This window comes from Chaetodon auriga, chromosome 20 (genome assembly GCF_051107435.1).
Source record: "Chaetodon auriga isolate fChaAug3 chromosome 20, fChaAug3.hap1, whole genome shotgun sequence".
Lineage (NCBI taxonomy): Eukaryota > Metazoa > Chordata > Actinopteri > Chaetodontiformes > Chaetodontidae > Chaetodon > Chaetodon auriga.
Genome location: NC_135093.1, coordinates 16,537,380 through 16,557,966, shown reverse-complemented (window position 1 = coordinate 16,557,966; position 20,587 = coordinate 16,537,380). Strand labels below are relative to the sequence as shown.

The 20,587-nt window shown below is 42.9% G+C and overlaps 1 protein-coding gene across 2 annotated transcripts in view; it reads left to right on the top strand.

Moving 5' to 3' along the window:
- The window catches only part of shisa8b (shisa family member 8b), a 34,758-nt gene extending 14,202 nt beyond the window's left edge, over positions 1-20,556 (top strand). The window contains exons 4-6 of one of the 2 annotated variants that reach the window (XR_013079261.1): positions 10,694-10,807; positions 14,719-18,907; positions 18,941-20,556. Coding sequence is in view for 1 of the 2 variants with exons in the window: in XM_076759030.1 (XP_076615145.1) it covers positions 10,694-10,807; positions 14,719-15,263 (659 nt within the window). In the remaining variant the exon portion in view is untranslated. Of the gene's footprint in view, positions 1-10,693; positions 10,808-14,718 lie in introns of both variants that reach the window. The other variant, XM_076759030.1, reaches the window with a different exon arrangement.
- The last annotated feature ends 31 nt before the right edge of the window (positions 20,557-20,587 follow it).

Below are 20,587 nucleotides of genomic sequence, written 5' to 3'. Positions count from 1 at the left end.
ACACACACACACACACACACACACACATAATACACAGGTACTTTGAGGATAACATACAATAAAGTAGCAGTGCCACTCCCTGCAGGAGGAAGCCTCTATGTGCTGTGTTAAGTGGGAAAAACACAGTGAAACTGTGTGTGTTTGTGTGTGTGAGGTCAGTCGGTCCCATGCCACATGACTAAAACATAAAACACAACTTCAGAGGAGCTCAACAAACAGCTTCCATGCAACAGCTCCGGTTCAGCTTGTTTTGAGTGTTTCTGTTTTTTTCTGTTTGCATAATGAATAGTATTATATGCAGGGTCACACGTGGAATGAATTTCTCTTCATCCCATTTTCACAACAGAGGAGTTTTGCATCTACAAGGCTGAAACATTTACACGGGATCAGTGCATTCAGAGAGTGCTAACCATCTCACAGATCCATCCATTAACTTGTATCCAGCAGCACGATGTGAGCAGATACGAGTCACCCGCCTATCACAGCACTAACACACCGCATCGACAGACAGCCATTCAAAACCTCAAATTCAAACACAAGTCCAACAGCTTTTTGTGAAACCAGGGCTCCCGAGGGTCAGCTTAAACTATATCGATGTAATTTGCATTAAATTTAGGCTGTTAATGTCATGCAGTTGTATTCAGGACATTTCAAAAGTGAAACATCCAGGTGGAAATAAAGCTCTCAGAGCTCCCCTGACTTCATTAAAATAATGCTGGCATGGAAGTGAAAAACACAGAACTGATTATCTATTGCTGTGGAAAAAAAATAAAAAATGTATAATCTCACAATCATAATCACTTAAATTCCCCAACAGAACTGAGACACACACATTTACAGCATGTTTTCTTACACCACATGAGGCAACACAAACAATCCCTGTATTACTTGTCTTCCTGCCTGTCAGTTACACTACACACGCACTGTGCAAAATCACACACACACACACACACACACACACACACACACACACACACACACATACACACACTGACTAAAAGACAGGTAGCAGACGAAGAAAACCTCCCTTTCTCTCCAGTTCAGTGTTCTTCCAGTCTGTCACTTTTGTTTTCCCGACAGGCCTCTCTCTCTCTCTCTCTCTCTCTCTCTCTCTCTCTCACACACACACACATACACACACACACACACACACTTCGAGTTATCTTGAACGTCTCATTGATTCAAAGTCACATCTTTGACAGTACTGGGGATGAGGCGAGTGTCTTTTTTTTATTTCTCTTCTCAAATATTTCTACTAGTGATTCAAACAGGTGGGCTGTCAGTCACAGTCCTGCTCCTCCAGCCTTTAGATGACAACACTGCCGTTGTTTTAGGGTGGCTTCTTTAATATCCTGAACACTGTCGGCAGATGTCGTGAAACTTCACACAAGCCAAGAGCTTGTATTTCATTTTCAAATCCACTTGACAGCCTAATAGGGAGAGGAAGACTCAAGGCAGGGTTTTATCTGTTGCGATGGTGAACATCCACTGAAAATCAGCTGGTGGGAAATACACTGAAAAAAGTGAAAAAAGTTTAAATGACCATTTTACTTGCTGCCTCTCAATACTTCTGAAACTCAATCGTAACTGCTGTAGCCTTCCCTTTCATTTTGGGCTAGTTTGGGTTAAAAGCATTTTTGTTTGTTTCATGTATTGATGTGAGGAAGTTTAGTCAAAAAACAAACTAACTAACTAACTAAAGTGTTTCTTGTGCCAAAACCTAACCAGACATTAACCACAACATAGTCACAACATATAATTGAACATTGAAATGTGAAGAAATGTGAAGCCTCAAAATATCTGTGGTTTGCATAAACATACAGTGCCAACATTTCCTCTGGTGACTGGCTTGAAGCCCACCTATTCATGCACTTTTCACTTCTGATGGCTGTTACATGACAATCAAACAACAAAACTTCTCAGTCGCCATCATGAAGGACGCATGTTGCTCTCTGCTCAGGCACCGTTTCGGCATTTACCACAAACAGTCTGACTGACAGCCACTGAAGGTGAACTGGCAGCAGTGATTCAGCACGGGCCAACGTACGGAGCGTTTTAAATGTTAGGTCTCTTACACATTTCTGGCACTGGCTGCTGAGACTTATTTAAGTAGGGCTGAGGGGAGAGGACAGAGTGAGAGACTGAACAATAGAGCATCTTCAGCTGAAAGTAGAACACATGCTTGTTGCACGTGCAACACTGGTGCACTCCACTCACACACATAAACTGTTTAATTAGTATGTTAATGCAAGCAGGCTGCACCCCTACAGGCAGCATGTGCCATTTTCCATACATTATCCTCAGAATACACACAGATACAGCAGCCTGCAAATAACAGGTTTTGAACAGGTGCATGCCTCTTTAATATCACACTGCTGTCGTAGTCTTGATGCTTGGACTGTTGTTCGCTTTGGCTGTGACTGTGCATGTGTGTCCCCATCTGTATAAATTAGTATGCATGTCTGTGTGCCTGCATGCAAAAATGTGAGTGCATAGGTGTGTGTGTAAGAGAGAGAGAGAGAGAGGGAGGAGAGAGAGAGAGAGGGTTGGAGTGTTTGATATGAGAGGCCCCCTGCAGTGTCTATCTCTCATCTTTTGCGATGTAGAATTTCCCACACTGCTAATGACATGATACGACACACTGGATGCAGTGGACGCTTTAATCCAGAGTGTTTCATTGATCTTATTCACTTGAAAAGGGCAACAGATACAGAAGCAGGGACTAGCATTAAAAAAAAGAGGAAAACAGATATTGGGCAAATGTGCCACACTGGCAGTAGCCTTATTATTTCATCTCCAAGCTGCCTGTGGCCACAGAGCCCGCAGCACAGGAAGAAGCACACATGCATGCACAAGATATCTATCAGTCCATGATGGAGTGAACAGAGGAAGTGATGCTCAGATACTACAGAACTTCTTGGCCCTGCAGTTACCAGATCATAAATATTAATGGACACATATCAGCTGATCTCAGTAGCTAACGTGATTTCTGGCTGGCTGTGAGTGTGTTGAATTTAGCTGCTGGTGATGCTCTGTTGGAAAGAAAACCTGCAGAATCTCTTGTCATGGCTCGTCAAAATAAAATGCACACACGTACACACAATACTGCTGTACATGATATTTAACATAGATAGAAAAATAAAAAGAAACATTTCAGATGTATTTACTGACCATAAACAGCTACTGTTAGCTTAGCCCGCTTGATTCCCTTATATCAGCATTTCATTAGCAAGCCAGCTAACGAACAAGTTCTTTTTGAGTACACCCAGCCTGAAGCACACATAACATTCAATTACAACTTTACCAGGAAGTGCATTTCTTCTCTTTTGGCCGAGGTTCAGCTCCTCTTCACACCTCCAGTCTGTCCTCACATCAAGCCTCCTGCAAAACTAATGGCTGAAGTTTAAATTGTCATTATCATATGACTGTTACTGAATAATGTGCTACTTCCCGTCACTGTATTTAGATCACGTCAGTGTTTTCTGGCTCTGTCTCCCCTCTGCTTTTTCTCACCACATACTGGTTTTTCACTCGCTCCTACACCCCACCAGGTTTCCCCTCTTTTTCTCTGAGCTCGCTCCTGCTGTTCGTCCTGTTGCTGGCCTCAAAAAGTCTTATTTAGTGGTCCGCAGCTTACTGGGGAATTTTAAATCTCCCAGTGCTGAGAACCACAGACTGCTTGGGGACTGGAGGGCCAGACGTCCTGCAACTCCTGGATGTGTTTCAAGCACATGATGGAGTCTTGCAGAGGAAACAGCTTGTGGCAGAAATGTTGACTGCATGATAAAACAGTAAGTGAGTAAATGTAGGTGCGGGATATGAGTGTCCACTTCTTAATGTGAAGTGACAGCAGCGAAAGGCAGGGGACTTGGCAGAGAAATCAGTGTTGATGATGATACCTATTGATGCTAATGTGTTCCATATTTATGCACATTACACCCACTTCTTCCCGGAGGAGGAAAATGTCCACTGGCTTTTTGCGATCAATAAAAACAGACGGCAAAAAAAAAACAAAAGCCGGTGGTGTTAGGGAGGAGAAAAGTTCCAAACCACAGCTTTGCCTCTTTTATAACACGTCACCTCAAAGCTGTCCACACATGTATGCTTCACGGTCATAACATGGTTTTAAGAGAACTCATAGGTTGGCATTTGAGGGTCAACAAGTCAGTGCTTCACATCATGAATCACCTCCCTCTGTCCCAGATCGTCACCGTCTGTTCACCCCAACATACTCTTGTCTGAACTCTGTGGGAGGTGCAGCAATCTATTGCTTCGTATATAAGATTCTGTCAATGTAAGATGGCACAAATGGTATGTGCACGCAAATAGAGAAATGGAATGCAAAATGTTCCCTAATTGAGCCGCAGGACAAAGTGGGACACTACATAGATTGCCTGGGCAGAAAATAGATGAGCAGTATTGGTTTTTCCATGGTAGACAAGGTGGCAGAGAGAGACCTTTGGAAAAAGTAATGTTCATCACACCCACAGCAATTGAACACATTTGAACTTATTGGATTAAGTGTTAAAAGGCCTGCTGCCATTTTCCCCGAGGCTGGCATTCACTTTAAGGTTTTATAAAAAAAAAAAAAAGAAACGCCAGAATCTTCCTCTTACAAGTGAAAAGCTGAATTCATGAGCAATGAAACAACCTCGCTTAATAGGTGCAGGAGCTCCATATCGGGCTGTGCTCGCTAAGCCACGCCTAGTTTAGAGTTATCCAATGACATCAGAGGAATTTCACTTCCCCAGGTACACAGAAATAGGTCACAATACAAAAGATAAAGACGTTCTAACATCTGTTTCACAGTGACTTTAAAGGTTAGAGATAGCAAGAAGTGAGAAATCTTTGTGGGGTGTGCTGCAGTTTGGTTGCCATTTGAAGGTTTGGGGGGTTAATACAGGGGCTTGGAATGATTAACAATTCAGTCGTCATTCAGTGATTGATGGAATCAGTCACGATCAACATTTAACCCCAGGAGATATTTCAATTCCCAGAAAAAAAAAAGTCATCTATCGGCTATCACTATGGAGCACAATCAGATTGTTAATTACCCACAATGACACCAGCCTCATTTGTATGTGTGTGTGTGTGTGTGTGTGTGTGTGTGTGTGTGTGTGTGGTTTCTTTTCTGTACTTTTGTCAATAAAGAAATGAGACAGACAGGTTTCAGGACGCACACGAACCATCAGCAGCTGATGTTAAGTGAGGACAGGAGGCAAATATTTGGTCTGAATGTCTCCAACAAACATGACTCATTGCCGAAGGAGGGCTTGAAGGGAAAAGCGATGACCTATTTATCAAAGACGACTGCAGAAGAAGTGTAGCATGACCCACTAACAAATCACTCTTCAGAACACACATTTCACCTTTTCTCCTCTCTTCTCTCCCTTTCACCCCAGCTGTCAGCGCAGTTGCTTTCTGAGCGCTCCTCTCCTCCAAAATGTTTTCTTGCACTCTCAATTCTTCCCTGGGGGGGGCTCAATGAGAGGCAAACCACTTATTCCTGTAAATGAATGATCTCAGGTTTGAATCTTTGCTCCCCTGCTCGAGTCATGTTGATTATCTGATAAAAGGCATGCGTAGGACCAACTCAGCAGATCGCACGGAGCGAGGATTATGAGGATGCTGGGGGTGGGAGAGGGCTGTTTGTCTGCTCTGGCTCTGCTGCAGCAAACGATGATGCACACAGACTTTCACATATGAGCTCACTGATGACAGATGCGGTACGCACTCCGCTTTCCCCTTTATTCTCGTACCGTCGCTCCCTCTCTCTCGCGCAGAGGCGTGGGGACGCGCGCTCTTCATCTTGGTGATGACAGACAGCATGGAACGCACTCTCTCCTTCATCACTTTCCCCACGGCGCTTAAGGCTCCTTTTATGTGACGTTTCACGCACAAACACACGCTCAGAGATACACATTTAGACACAAAGAGCACGGTACATACAGAAACACATGTTGGCCCCGCTGCTTTTCTTTGGGTTTTTCACGGTCACGAACAATCACAATGGAGCGCCAGTGGAAACAGATGGTACAGGTGTGTGCGCACTCCTGTGTGTGTGTGCGAGAGAGAGAGATCCCATACCAAGAACTCCTTGAACTCCTTGTTGTGTATCGAAGATGCAGCAATGAAGTGAAGATGATGAAGAAGTTCTCCGCCGATACTGTCTTGTTCATAAAGGTTTATTAAAACAAGTACAGCATCTCAGACAGCATGCGATGTCTGGGTGGTTTCAGCCAATAGAAGCAACACACACATACAGCACCTCGAACATGCATTATATAGGGGAGTTGTGTTGACACAACTAAATACAGAAAGTTAGAAAGACCTAATATGGTCGTAACAGAACATATGCCGCACAACAGGTGAGGGCCTAATATAATCATGGCCTCTCCATCTTTAGGTTAAAGGTATTTACGAGCAACAAAAATCTCCAAGCTCAGGGGAAGGGATGCCCAAAAAGATGAGCAGATACTACATCCTCCTAAAAGCTTGAACTCCTCCTAAGTTGCTGACCCCACAATGAATCTAAATCTAAATGTCTTGTTCGTGCATCATTAGCGCTTAAACTCAACTGACTGCTTCCAGATCAGCTCGTTATTTTATCGATAGCCTTGTATTTTTCATGATGAGAGGAAAATCTTTCTTTACATCTGAAAAAAAAAAGCTGCTAATCAGAGAGTGTTTCATGTCTGCCTGCCATTGCTTTATTATTTATTATTAAGTTTTGCTCTCAACTGTCTTTGGAAAAGGGACAAACACACAGCGGCTTTGCTTTGCTTCCTCTTTCTCTGTTTTTTCAAGCTCGTATGAAGAAAGGATGGTCACCTTTAATGAGCATCACTGAGTTAGAGAGGGACTGGCTGTGAGGGCGTATTCATGTTGATATGAGGGCCATTTTGCTCCCCTCATGTGCATCTGTTACTCAAAGCCTTCTTTAAAAGGCCAACTGTAATACTTTCACTTAAGAAGTTTCAGTGAAGTAAGATCACCTCTTGAGCAATATTCAAATTGACACACTTTTCATTAAGTGGGAGATTCTCATTCTATCCATGTGGACACCCTCTAATACTCTGTCATACACAGCACACACATGACCGCCTCTCTGGACCAAGTCGTACTCTCCGTCCCTCGGATCTGTCAGCTCCTTTCCACACTCCTGAATCGTTCAGACATGAGATACAAAGGAAGCCCGATCTTCACCTTAATCGTCCGCTGCCTGCGATTCCCGCTGAGGGAGAAGATATTACGTAACTCATTAAGCAGCGTTCCTGCCCTCTTGTTCTGTGCTTAAAAGATCCCGATGCCAGACATTCACTCGGTGGTGCTTAATGGAGAAATTAATATGTGCAACCATGCTGGAGTTTTAACATCCACAACCCTCGAAACAGAACCTCTCCTAATTCCCTCAGCTCCTGTTGTATGTATTGGCTTGCACACACACTTACTTATTCCATTACGCAATGGCTGAAGCCTCGTACCCTGAAAGAGGGTTTGTCCAAGCAGATGGACTCACTAATAGGTATTGTTTGGGTTTCTGTGTGGGTGAGTGAATGTGCACATGGGCAGGGTAACATCAGCGTGAGCATTCTGATTTAAGTTTTTTTGTGCACCATTTCCTGTGAAGTTTATTCATGGAGTCTGTGGTTTAAAATAGTGAAAGAAAAGTCAGTTGATTGTGGAGATGAGGTCTGCAAATTCATCAGTTCCCATTATTTTTCCAAAGCTCAATACAAAATTCTGTTGAAAACCTTCTGTGGGAGCTTCAGTGCAGTCAACTTACATGCTGGCCTACAAAAATCTGACATTACGTAGCCTTTTTTTGTGTAGTTTACCACAATCTGACAAGTTACAGACACCAAAAACACTGGAGAAGTGGACTTTCATGTCGCCATTGTTTGACATTTACTTACATTTGATGTGAAGGTACCATCGAAGAAAAAGTGTATGAAATCTACAAAAAAAAAAAAAAAAAAAAAAATCAGAGTGAGGTGGGGTTAATGTGAATGACGATGATGATGATGATGATGATGATGATGATGAGAAGAAGGTAGTAGAACTAGGTGATGCTGAACACAGTGATGATGACAGTATGAACTTTTTCCACATAATCCGCCAATCTGGCACAAGCCGCGAGGTCAGCACCACTGCACTACACTGGATGATACACAGATCACACACACACACACACTCCATAGCTAATCAGCTTATATGTGTGTGTGTGTGTGTGTGTGTGTGTGTGTGAACAGTGATTAAGGTGGAGGCTCAGCGCTCAGCGAGTGTAAACGTTGTTACTGTAAAGAGCGACTCTTGACATGTCTCCACCCCTCTGGCTTCATCATAATTTTCTAATTTATTCCACTAGAACATCCTCCATGTTTCTCTCTCGCTCACCAGCTTCTGTCTCTGTTCATCATCTAAACCACACGTGATTCTCTCACCCTGCATGTCTTTGCGTTGTGTGTGTGTGTGTGTGTGTGTGTGTGTGTGTGTTTGCACTGGTTAGTATTCAGAGCGTGTGCCATGTACGCCTCTTTCCGAGCACTGACAGTGACAGATGTGTTGAAATCTTCTGTCTCTGATGCTGTGCTTCTCCCAGGGTGACACTCTGCTGCACACACTTATGCACATACTTGGCTTGTGCGTGGCAAATCCGATTGCCGAGCAAATCAATACTGTCAATACTTTACTGTCATTCAGTCAAAAGATCTGTCAGTTGAACGCACACAGAGGCACTGACACACACACATATTTTAGAGGTTAAGGATGTTAATAAAATAATTCTAATTACCTCTGATTTTGACCTTATAAAGCATGTTGTCTGGGTGTGTGTGTGTGTGTGTGTGCATGGCCGTTCGTGAGAGCTGCATGTGTGTTCATCCATCCCTGGGGCTGACATCAAGTGCGCTGGCTGCATCAGTGGACTTCATTAATGCTAATAGCCCGGGCTTCACTCTCTCTGCGAGTTTGTTCCATTGTTCATTAACCTCAGTTCATTTAGCATGGGACGGGCTGGCTGTCAGGGTTTAGCCTGCTGTCTCACCCAAAGTCACCAGCCTCCAGGTAAAAGGGAGATGCTCTTTAACTCCTGTTGATATGTGACCCTTCCACAGCGCACACACTCCCACCTGAGAGACTCCCAGTTCAACAATGAGTCATGGTTGTACTGGGCCCAAATGCTCCTCATGGTCCACGAGGAGCTTTTGGGCTATGACGCACCAAGCCGACCTCTGAGCACTGATGAGTGATCAAACTCTTCCATCTTCAGTGTAAAGTTCCAACTTTGCAATGTCGCATCACAACCTGCCCAGTTTGAATCTGTCTGGACTGAATCTCTCTCCACTGTCACTATGTGATAGTATTAAAAAAGAACAAAAACTAAAGTTGTGTTCGAACACACTGCAAAGGAAGATGATGGTCAGCTGACCACCAACATGCTTGGCATCAAAATAACCTCTCATTGTTCTGCATTACAATCCAAAAATCATCCTGCAAAGACAAACGAAGCAAATTAGCCAACTGCTGCCATTGCTCTGTGAATACTCTCATGAGGTGTAACTGGCTCTGCAAAGTATTTGCTTTGCACTTGCAATGCTAAGCTCAGCATCCTTCACTTGTGGAACACACTGGGGGAAAAGGCAAAAAAATAAAGAAAAGCAGCAGAAAACCAGACGTCCACTTCATGCAATAACTGGCAAGTATACACAGATTGAACCTGTTTTTCAAGCTCTCTTTTTTCATTCTTCACACTGTGACATCTGTTGTTGAACCTACAACAGTTTTAATGCCTTAGAGGACAATTTGTCCATAAGAGTGCACCGTCTGCACACTTCATACAGTTTGTCACGTCTTGCCCATCTCTATGATGGCAGGCTTTGCCCCCTGACTTCAAGTGTGGCCTTACAGAGCAGCAACAGCACCTTTACCTTCAGATGTCTTCAAATGACGCTTCATAAACCCACAAAGCAGCCTTTCCTGTAGCTCACCACACACAATTGATTGGACTGTTGGACAATTCTGCAAAACCCTCTATTCTATCGAATGATGGGTTTTTCTGATGTTCCAATGCAATGCTGGATTCCCAATCAGGGAATGTGCAGGGTCCCTGAAAGTCTCACTGTGTGCCAGTTGGTTTGTCTTCAGTGTTGATTTTAATGGTAAATTTATTTAGGAACAGGCGACACCCGCATTATTAGCTGCTATGCTAAATGTAGTTCAGATAACTTTACTTTTTCACTTTATTCTGTGCTAACATGCTGCATACTCCCAAATAAATGTGTATAACAAAATTATCATAAATCAACTGGCCTACATCAAACTTTGGGCAGACACATGAGTACTGGTAGGGCTGCAGGCAAATTCTAATGCAGCTGCCATGTGTCATTGTACACGCTGAGTACTTGTAGCTGACATGCTGACAGACTGCACAGAGTGATGGTCAGTCGGGCCCCCGCGGCTCATTTCTGCTTCAGGGCTACCAAAGGGGTCAATCCAGCCACGGTTACATGGTTACAGCATCTTTAAAGCACTAAGGAAGCTTGTGCAAACATGGACTGTATGTATGAGAGAGGATGCACACTCTGGACTGCTTTTACTTAAAACACAATCGCTGTGCAACACTTTCCGTGTTTGGCTTACAAGACGCTGTAATTGCCACCGACTGACTCTCTCTCTGCTTGTCTCCTACCAGAACAGTACCATCTGAATAACTCAGCTTACGGGCCGTTCGGACAAGGGCTTCCACACCCGCACAGCAACCACAGCACAGTGGGACTCAACAAATACACCTCCCTCAAAGCTGTGGGTAAGTCGGACACACAAACAGGCACAAAGTGACGCTGACGCCAACTGACACAGTAACCTTTAATGTACAGTAGGCCGGCAGTACAGGAGCTGTCAACTGATGAGGGACTCTATGCCTCTTGGCAAACGGAGAGGTGATCTTAAAGAGGAGCCCACGCTGTTCCTGCCTGGCGCCGTAGTCTGATTGGTTAGATAACGGTAACTGACTCTAAATGAGACTGACATAAACTGGGGTTTCTTTTACAGTAGACTTACTCGACAGTTCCTCATGGCCTGCAGACAGGCCCGGGGAACTGTCTGATCAGAGTTATACTACTGAAACCTTTTTTGGTTTTTAATTAGCATCAGCGCTGTGACTTTATTCAAGCTAAGATCACTGTGCAACAGACAGCGCAGGTCATCGCCAAGGACAGAGCTCTATAAAACATGGATTTCATGTAACGCAGCCTCTGGCGGCAGCGCTGGAGCTCCTGGGCAGGGAGAAACTACTGGGGCAAACATGATGGGAACTATGTGACTCTCATGTCCTCACTTTGATTTAACTACACCAAAAAAAAACACATTAGCTTAGCTTGAAGGAATTGTTTTTCCCCAGCACGGTTCTTTTTTACATAGTTTGTCATTATGTCTGCCTGTTAGCTTTATGCTCATTAATTTTACAGATGATTTTCCTGTCTAGAGGAAACGTTTAGGCATCTGAAGAAGCTATATGCTAACATTGGCTGCTTTGCTGAGCATTAAAGGATGGAAAACTGAAATCCCTGCCTAGTTGCTATGGATATTTACTTTATTTACTTTCCACCATTTTATTTAGGTGTCCAAAAGTGTAAAATACATACTGTGTGCATGTACAATATAACGCAGCTTCCCCGAGAACTCCCTGAATGAAATGAAAGTGTCCATCACATCCATATTACTCTGAGCTCAACATGTCGCAATGCTAAGCTTCACATTTCATAGATAATTCATGATCCCCCTTTACTGCTCACCACTCAAAAGCAAACTACTGAGTTAAGTTTAGTTTACAGTATCACACATGGACACAAATCAGATGATTTTCTTTATGTACAACTTTCCTGAATGTAATCATTTTAAATTTTTCTAACTTTTAGTCACTATTTGCAGTTTTTCCCTGCCCTGTTGCCTCAGATGTGGTTTTGTAAGCTTGGAAAAGAGTGTGTAGGGTTTTAACCAGGTGATTGTACAGACGGTTTCATGTCAGCAAAGGTCACACACGTTGTTGTCCTTGATTGTGGGTGTAATGGTGTACACAACTACATCCAACCCCAGGCATCCCATTAGAACAAAACAAGCCTCTACCAGCGAGCCAAAGGCATATCACTGATTGTCAAGGTAGATTTTCTTAACCTTTATTACCCACAGACGGTTGACAGAGCATGAGTGTAATTTTCAAGCCTCAGCCCTCTTTACACCCTGTACACACAGTACGCCTACACTCAGATTACGATCAGAAAGAGCAAAGACTTTTACAGATGAACACGCTTCAGCCTCTGAGATAAGGCCCCTTCATCAGCTGTTTGTGTTAAAAAAAAAATGTAAAAGTGACATAAATCTCCGATCAGATGAGGGTCATGTGACACGTTTACCTTTTCTAATAAACTTTAAAGTTGTGTGAGTGAATTGAGGTTCACAGTGTCCACACAACCTTGCCAAATGGTGTGCAGGACAGGGCATTCAGATATGATGCAACATCATAGGCAAATTTCTTTCTCAAACTTTTGATCTGTAGCAGGTTTAGTCCCCGTTCTTGAATAAAATCAACTGGATGAAAAATAGTGGCTTTTGCAAAACGATGAAAACAAACAGCTGCTGTTAGTGGACTCGTGAAAATCATGAAAACACACTCAGAGACAAGGTTACTGTTCATGGAGCCCGGACGCCGGCGGCCATGACCTCGGTTTTTAGTTTATTTAAATAATTCTCTGTGACATTCATGCTAGCCCATGACGCACACGCACACACATACACGTGCACACTCAGGGCGAGGGTATTTATAAACCCTCCCCGCCACGTCCCCACATCCTGACACGCATACCTTTACCTCCATCATCTCCATTGCACTCCTCACTTTCTTCCTCCTCATCGCTCCCCTCTCATATACCGGCAAAAGAGGGATACCGCTAGTATTCACCTTCAGGGCACACACCAATTGCAAATACTTAAATCACCAGCTTTCCCCTTTGATCTCCCTCAAACCCTCTCATCCTGACCGTCCTTCGCCTTCTTCTGACTCTCTCTATATGTTATCTTTCTGCTCATTTAAAGTCATTTTTTTCTGAATTTCACATTTTGTGGACAAGACAGTTCAATTTATTCGGAATGGCAGAAAAATAGAACTTCTTTTTGTGTTTCTGATGGCTCACGCTGACCCTTCCCACGAGGCTCAGCTTTTCTACCTTCATTATTTTGTGACTCAACTTGTTTTCTATACTTTATCCCGGCATCCTGTCCTTCACAGTGTCTTCACCTCCTCCTGCTCAACCCTCACTGGCTGTCCCTCTGGTTTTTCATCTCTCTGTCCACTCTTGATTGTAATGTGAACCGTTTTCATGCTGTGGCTTGTTATCATTAGTATTAAGCTGACATTAGCCACCAGAAGTCACTAGTCATACCAGACCATGTGAGCCAGAAGCGGTAAAGCCCCTGAGTGTTTTAAATTGAGCAAGTGTGAGTTTTACTGCTGAGGAACACAGGTTTTGTTTGTAAGAAGAAGAATATGTAGTTTCTTCTCTTACAAGTTACGTGGCCTCGCTTGAAAAGTTTCTAAAATACTTTGAGGAGCAAAAGAAGATGACATTGCTGACAGGTTGGAGCCGGGAGGTCCTAACATAAATGCATCATGGATTAAGTGTGATTCAGTCATCAGTGTTGCTGCAATGACAGACTCTGTGTTTGCACATTGACAGTTCAGTTTAGGCTACTTCCACATGTGACTCAGAACTGCATCACTCTGTGACAAATTGAAAATGACTTTTAAGTATAAACAAGTTTAAAGAGGCCAAATATAGCATGTGTTCATGGCCTAATTGTTAAAGGTTATAAAGAGAGCATGCTACAGTACATTAAAGGATTATTCTCACTAATTCCAACTTATTTATTATCAGTTGTGATAACCACAAAAAGTAATTGCTGACATTTGGGACCATGGTAATGTCATGTCAGGAGGCTGAAAATGAAACAACAGTGTTGGGCCGAATATCTAAATCATTTTATTTGGAGTTAAAAACAAAAGTGATAATGCCTAAAATGTCTGTCTCCCACATCACTCAGGAAAAGCCTGATAATAGTAGGTCAAAGTTGAACCAGGAAGTTGGTCTATAAACTCCAACGGATGTTTACAGCTGACAGTTTGAGTAATAATTTACCTTTCTCATTTTCTTTTTTTTTCCTTCCACAATGTCTGGCTAACCCACTTTCTTGGCCCATATGACTTTAGCTGCAACAGTGTGGTGGATATCACTTTCACCTTGTGAGCCTGTCTGTGAATGTGTCTGTCATCACGGCAGCATGAGGTCCTAGAGAAACCTATCATCATAGGAAGTACCACAGAAGTGATTTTGAGCACTAGAACAGATTTTGTGGGTGTGATAGCCTTACAGCGGTGCAGGATGCAGTCATGCAGTTGAGATCAAAATGAAGGCTGAGTTTGAAGATGGGTGCGCTCCAAACAAGGGCACCAGAAGTAGGGGGTAGGAAGTAGGGAAGGGGCCATTGGCACCTCCACTTTACTCCCCTGCCCCCTGTATCCCAGTTTAGTCAATATGCCGAACCATCCTCACATGGTCAACCTTTGACTCATGTTAGCATGGAAATTAGGTAATATACCGACAGACTTAATGTCCTAGCTCACTGATGAATGCTTCATCTCACCCACTCCTCTTTTTGTTACAGCACACAGTGCGTCTCGCAGCTACTATAAGAGCTTCCCGCTCATGGACTTCTCCCAATACCAGCCGGTTGCACCGCCCGCCTTCCAGCCTGTGCCCGTACAGCCCAAAGAGAAGTCATACATCCACCAGTCCCTGTCATCGCACCATGACGTCCATGCCCCCCTCTCAATCTCCATCCCCTCCAGCCACCTAGAGCATTCACGCCTCCCCAAGACTACCACGCACCCACTGCTCTCCAACTCGGCCTTCAAAGCCTGGGAGCCGACTGGCCGCCACGTCCACAGGCAGGCCTCTGCCCCGGGGCACACCTCCTCCTCCACGCACAGCTCCACCCGCAGACACGGCTACTCCACCAGGAGGCAGCAGAGCATAGAGAACATGCCGGATCTCTTTAGCCAGCCCTATGGGGGGATGTATGGAGGAGCTGGAGGGGGGGCAGGGCAGGGTCAGCATCTACAGGGTCAGCACCCATCTCAACCGCCCTACTACCATCACACCAGGCAGAAGAGCTACTCCACCCACAGTACAACTGAGGTGACCGTCTGAGCACCAAGGCCTCAGACAGCAGCCTGCTGCGATGTTAAACATAACAAAAGTTTTTAGTGTTAGCTAACTGCCAGAGTTTGGGACAGTTGGCCCAACAGGTGAGGGATGAAGGTGAGATGAAAAGGGTTGTTTTGACAAGTGGAAGCAGTGAGATTCAGGAGAAAAACAGCATAGCAGAACCACCACTCTTACAGATACTGGACTCAGCTGGTAAATGTCTTTATTGGACACAAGGAAGGGTCTTGTACATTGATCATATAAAGCATATTGAATCTACCTGAAGGGAAATCTACCAAGGTTGCTTAAAGCCACTCGGAGGCTCCTCTAGGTCACACAGCTTTCACAGATTCTCAGATTTTGGCACTACGGTGTGGTTTCATCGTGGTAGTGCAGGCCTCATAGGAACAGGGGCAGAACTCTGAAACTCTTACTTGCACCAGCTCTCAGAGGAGGGAGAAAGCTTCTTTTTGTTTGCAGTAGTATTTTACGTTTTACTGTTTCTTGTCAGATCTGGCAGGAATGAACAGTGTGTTTGCATTAGCCAAGTAACTCTGGTTAAGTTTAGGTACAGTAGGTCATTGGTACGTGTGGCTGTAAGGTAACTTGACTCATAGTCGGGTCCGCGTGTTAAAAACCATTCCATGATGAGTCTGGGGCTGCCAAAGCTGCGTCCAGAGCTTATACTTCCTGACATTGTCAATTCAAACACTGACTCATTGCCATTCGCTGTATTTGATGTAAAAGTGGTTTATAACCCTTAAGATCCATTTCTGTGCTTCACCTACAGGCTGGAGGGTTAGGAATGCTCCTCTAAAGCCACCCACTGCTCCCTCCACCTTTAAGGAACAGTTTAACATTTCGGGAAATACACTTACAGGTTTTCTTGTCAGGAATTAGATGACAACATCAATGGCACTCTCATATCTTCATGCTAAATATGAAGCTCAGGCCAGCAGCCACTTAGCTTAGGTTAGCAACAGAAACAAAATACTTAGACATGCACTACCTTCCTGGAGTCTTGTGTCATTATTACACTTCAGTTTTGTCTGGATTAAAGAAACCAGATATAACGTGCTCATCAATTTGTTTTAGAAATGCTGGTCGGCAGACTTTGTTACTTTTAGTCAGAGTCAGGCTAGTTGTGGCTAGGCTAGCATGCGTCCAGGCTTAACGCTAAGCTAAGCTAACTGGCTGCTGGCTGTAAACTGTTCCTCTAAGTTACATTGATTAAACCACAGCTGAATGCAACAACAGGGAGCTGAGGGCTGAGCACATACAGTATTTTCACTAAATTGCTTTGCAGTGGTTGAAAAGTTTGGGAACTGTTTTCTAAACAGCGCAGTGTCTCAGCACCAGGTCATATATTTTTGATGGCTGTTCATTGTTATGGTCAATTTGTGGTAAGAGGCTGTAAAAATCCAACTTATATTAAGTATAAATGGAGCATAAGGGTTTCAAACAATACTCAATTTGGGTCTAATCGTCTATCATATTCATATATTCTCTATCAGTCATCATCAAAATCTGGCAACAGAGGACATTTCTGTACTTCAACATTTTTAAATTATATAGCTACATCCTCAAAGGCTGATTTAAATCTCCTTATTTACAGCTTATTTGACTGGATCACAGAAAAGTCATTCAGAGAAAGCATTAAAATTAGGATTTAATTTAGAAGATTTAAGAAATAAGTTAGATAACATTAGATTAAATACTTAGTTACAGTGCAATCTTAAATCATCTCAAGGTAACACAGTTCAGGTCACTTCTAGGCCCCGTGGATGCCTTTTTGTGCAGCTCTTTGATAAGTTTCCTCTTGTTCTTCTTGTAAAAACACTTCTACTATGTTGCATCTCTCAGTCTACCTCCATGCACAGCTGTTTTCTCCTTGGTTCTTTCTCACCCTTTCGCCTTCTCTCACCCTCCTCCCACATTGAAGCGCTTTGCATTCTGTGCCATCAGGCCAAGCATACAGGGACAGCATCCCCGGGGTCACATTAACTCGAAAGTGAGGACAATGCCACCATCATGTCAGCTCCCATCAGCCTCCATCCCGACCAGTGAGAGGGAGAGCAGGAAAGAGAGGGACAGAGTAAGGGCCAGAGGCTGCAACTCTTTAGAAAAGAAGAGAAAGGGAGGAGAGCGTAGAGAAAAATAGAAAAACAAACGTACATGGCTGCTTGTTTTCCTTCCTTGGGGGAGGTAAAGGGAAGGAGTCACTGTGGATCTGGGTCTCTCACTACTGAACTGTCTGGGTCATAACTCAGAGTGTATGGACGTGTGTGGATGCCTGTGTGTAATTTCCAGCCCCCAGGCACCATTGCAGGGGGATTCGCTGAGGCATTTCCAGGCCTGGAGCGTTAAGACATTTCTCATCTTATCTCTGAGGCCTGGACAGCAAAGGACACTGCGCAGCGATTCTGCTGCTATGCATGTGCAACAGCTAATAGTTAGTACATCCACTGTACTTGTTGGTCAAAGTTTATGGTGGCAACACCCTCAGGAAATGCACAATGGGGTGAACTGCCAGTGATGATGCCAGTGTCTTCATCAACACTTCCAAAAGGTTCCGTTATAATATTTGGGCTAAAAGAACAGGATTTTATGATGCTCAACCTTTTATGTGGTTAAAGTGTGAAGTTTGTTGTCGCAGCTGAATTAAGAGTCAAGCAAAACAGACCAAATGTCTCTTTGCAGCTAAACCAGACACATACTGTATAAACAACATAAAACAAAGGAAGATGCAAAGAAGCCTGTCTTTTTGTCCCTGGCATCACATAAATTCAGGACTTTCAAGAGCAACCGATATGCAAAAAAGTTTCTTCTAACAGCAGAAAGTGAGGGATTTCTTTCAGAAGCTGGACCAGTATTTCAATATTCACCTTCCTTTCAGCTCCGGTTGTGTCTCTGCTAACTCCATCCGGCTCTTTAGCTGCTAAAAGCTCCACTTTCTTCACTAGCTGGTCGCTAATTTTGTCTTTCTGCTTTTGGTGCCGAGCAAATAATGTACAGTGTGTTTTTAGATCTTTTTGACTGAAAACAGCAGCCTGTTTCAGGCGAAAGTGACGTGCATTGTCATTATAGAATATTGATTATAGCCACTTTTAAAAACATCCACTACAGTTTTAAAATTTCTGTTTCTGATTCTTCCCTGAAGAAATCTTTGGACTCAGTATCCATAATGGATTTTATGTAATATATTAAGACACCTAAATCAGATTGACATTATGAAAGTAAAGCTAGATCAAGAACATAAGCTCTTTTGTGACCTGGGCTGCAACACATGTAGACATAAAACTGATTTTAACTACACACCTTCTAAGCCTTTGCTGCCTGTCTACTATAAAGTGAATTCTTTTTGAAAGTTGTGACAAACTCAATGGACAGAATCACATCCAGTATTTTAAATGGTATATGTGAACAATGCCACTGGGTGGCACCAGATAACTACAAAGAAGTATCTAAAAACATGAGCCTTGGTATCAGACTAGCATCAGTTTTCCCTCCCTCTGCCAAAAGCTTGAACTTTGCATGGTTGCAAGATATGTTTGTAAATCATAGGAATTGAGCAGTGTGAATTTAGACAAACCAAAAATGCAGCAAAATCACATTTTCAGCTTTGGTTCAAACCAAGTAAAGCAGAGGTGTGATCGCACCCAAACATTCACCATCCACAGGGATGGGCTGATCACCCAGGGCCCTAACACAACTGCTCCATAATGAAAAAACTCCATATTTGCCCTCATGACCCTCAAGCCCCACACGGTGAACCACACACGGTGTGTTCAAAGACAGGTCAACAGGTGATGTTTTTATGAGCATCTTACTGCAGGATGAGCCCCTTCTTTTCATCCACTATCACACACAAACAGACATACTGTCAACGTCTTTCTTTCTCAGACTTAAGCTCTTTATACAGTTTGTTTTCTAGAACAAGTTCTAGAAAATGGAGTGTTAACAAATCCCATTAAGAGCACTGTGACTGATGCTGTGGTAAAGAACCCAAACACTTGTCTCCTGTTGTCATTCACTCAGACTTTGACACAAAAGTTCACCGTGTCTGTAAGTATTTTCTGTGTCTCATTACCAGTGTAGCAAAGGATGCTGGGCAGGCACCGTTTCCTCTCAATGCTTGATGCTGTGATTTTAAAATGTTGAGATTTAGAAGCATAAAATCAGTCTTTATAAGCGACAGACGTTTCCCGATGTTGGTGTTAAGAACCTGAACAAGGTTTTTCATGCGAGTTCTCCAGCTGAAACAACAGAACCCCTCTGTTCACTGTAGGTAGAACTCATTTTTCATCTATTTAAGACAAATGTTTCTTGTGTAAATTATGATTCAATCTTTTTGAGCTCAATTTTTTTTTAGGTTTTACGTGGTGCAAAGCTCATCAGAAATTCTGTGTTGCTTTATTTATGAACATTGTGTAAATATGTTTATTTAATGGCATTTCCTACAACTGTATATAGTTTGTTTGAATAAGGGCTTTATGAACTAAGTCATTTTAATTCTGAGTATTTATTATAATTGCTGTTGATGTCAGATTATTTCATGTTAATGATTTTAGTAACATGAAACATGATGCATACAGAGATCTATACTAGCCGAGTTGTGCAATTTTTCTAATGTGCAATAGAAGAGGATAAAGCAGGCCTACTGTACTGTATGTCACATTATTGTAATGGGTTTTCACACTAGTGGCAAAACACAGTGACACAAATTAACTGTAGTGTAGGACAAAGTGACTATAAAGCAGACAGGCTGTCTGAAGCATTGATAATCTTTCTGTTGTGTGATTGCATAGTACAGACAAGGTGCAAAAACAAGTAGTGTTGAGTATAAATTTGATTTGCAGTGAAACACTTGTGAGAATTCAGCAGTTTGGTTCAAACTGGTTTGCACATGCAGAGAAAAGACTGTGATATTTAATTCTGCGTTAGGATGCTGGACTGTCACTGCTGAACTGCAATAGAAATTGTTTGTTTGAGCTCGGTGAAGAGAGGGAATTCATCCCACTTTGCCACCATGAACCTCTGCAGGTTATCATCCTGGTGTACTTTATAGTAACTATATAGCAAAGAATAAAGAAGAGAAAAGAATGATGATAAATGTAAAAGTAAAAAGTAAATCCAGAGTGTATTGGTGTGATATACAGTATGAAAATGTGTAAATACTGTATGTATCTGTACTTCTTCTTACAAAACAACTAATTTATACCCAAAATGTTCTAGAAATGTTCTTTGCAGAGGATTGTTTAGTAACTGATGCCATTTTTGAAGAAGAAATATTAAAGATTGTAAAATTCATATGAGGCTTTGGTTTG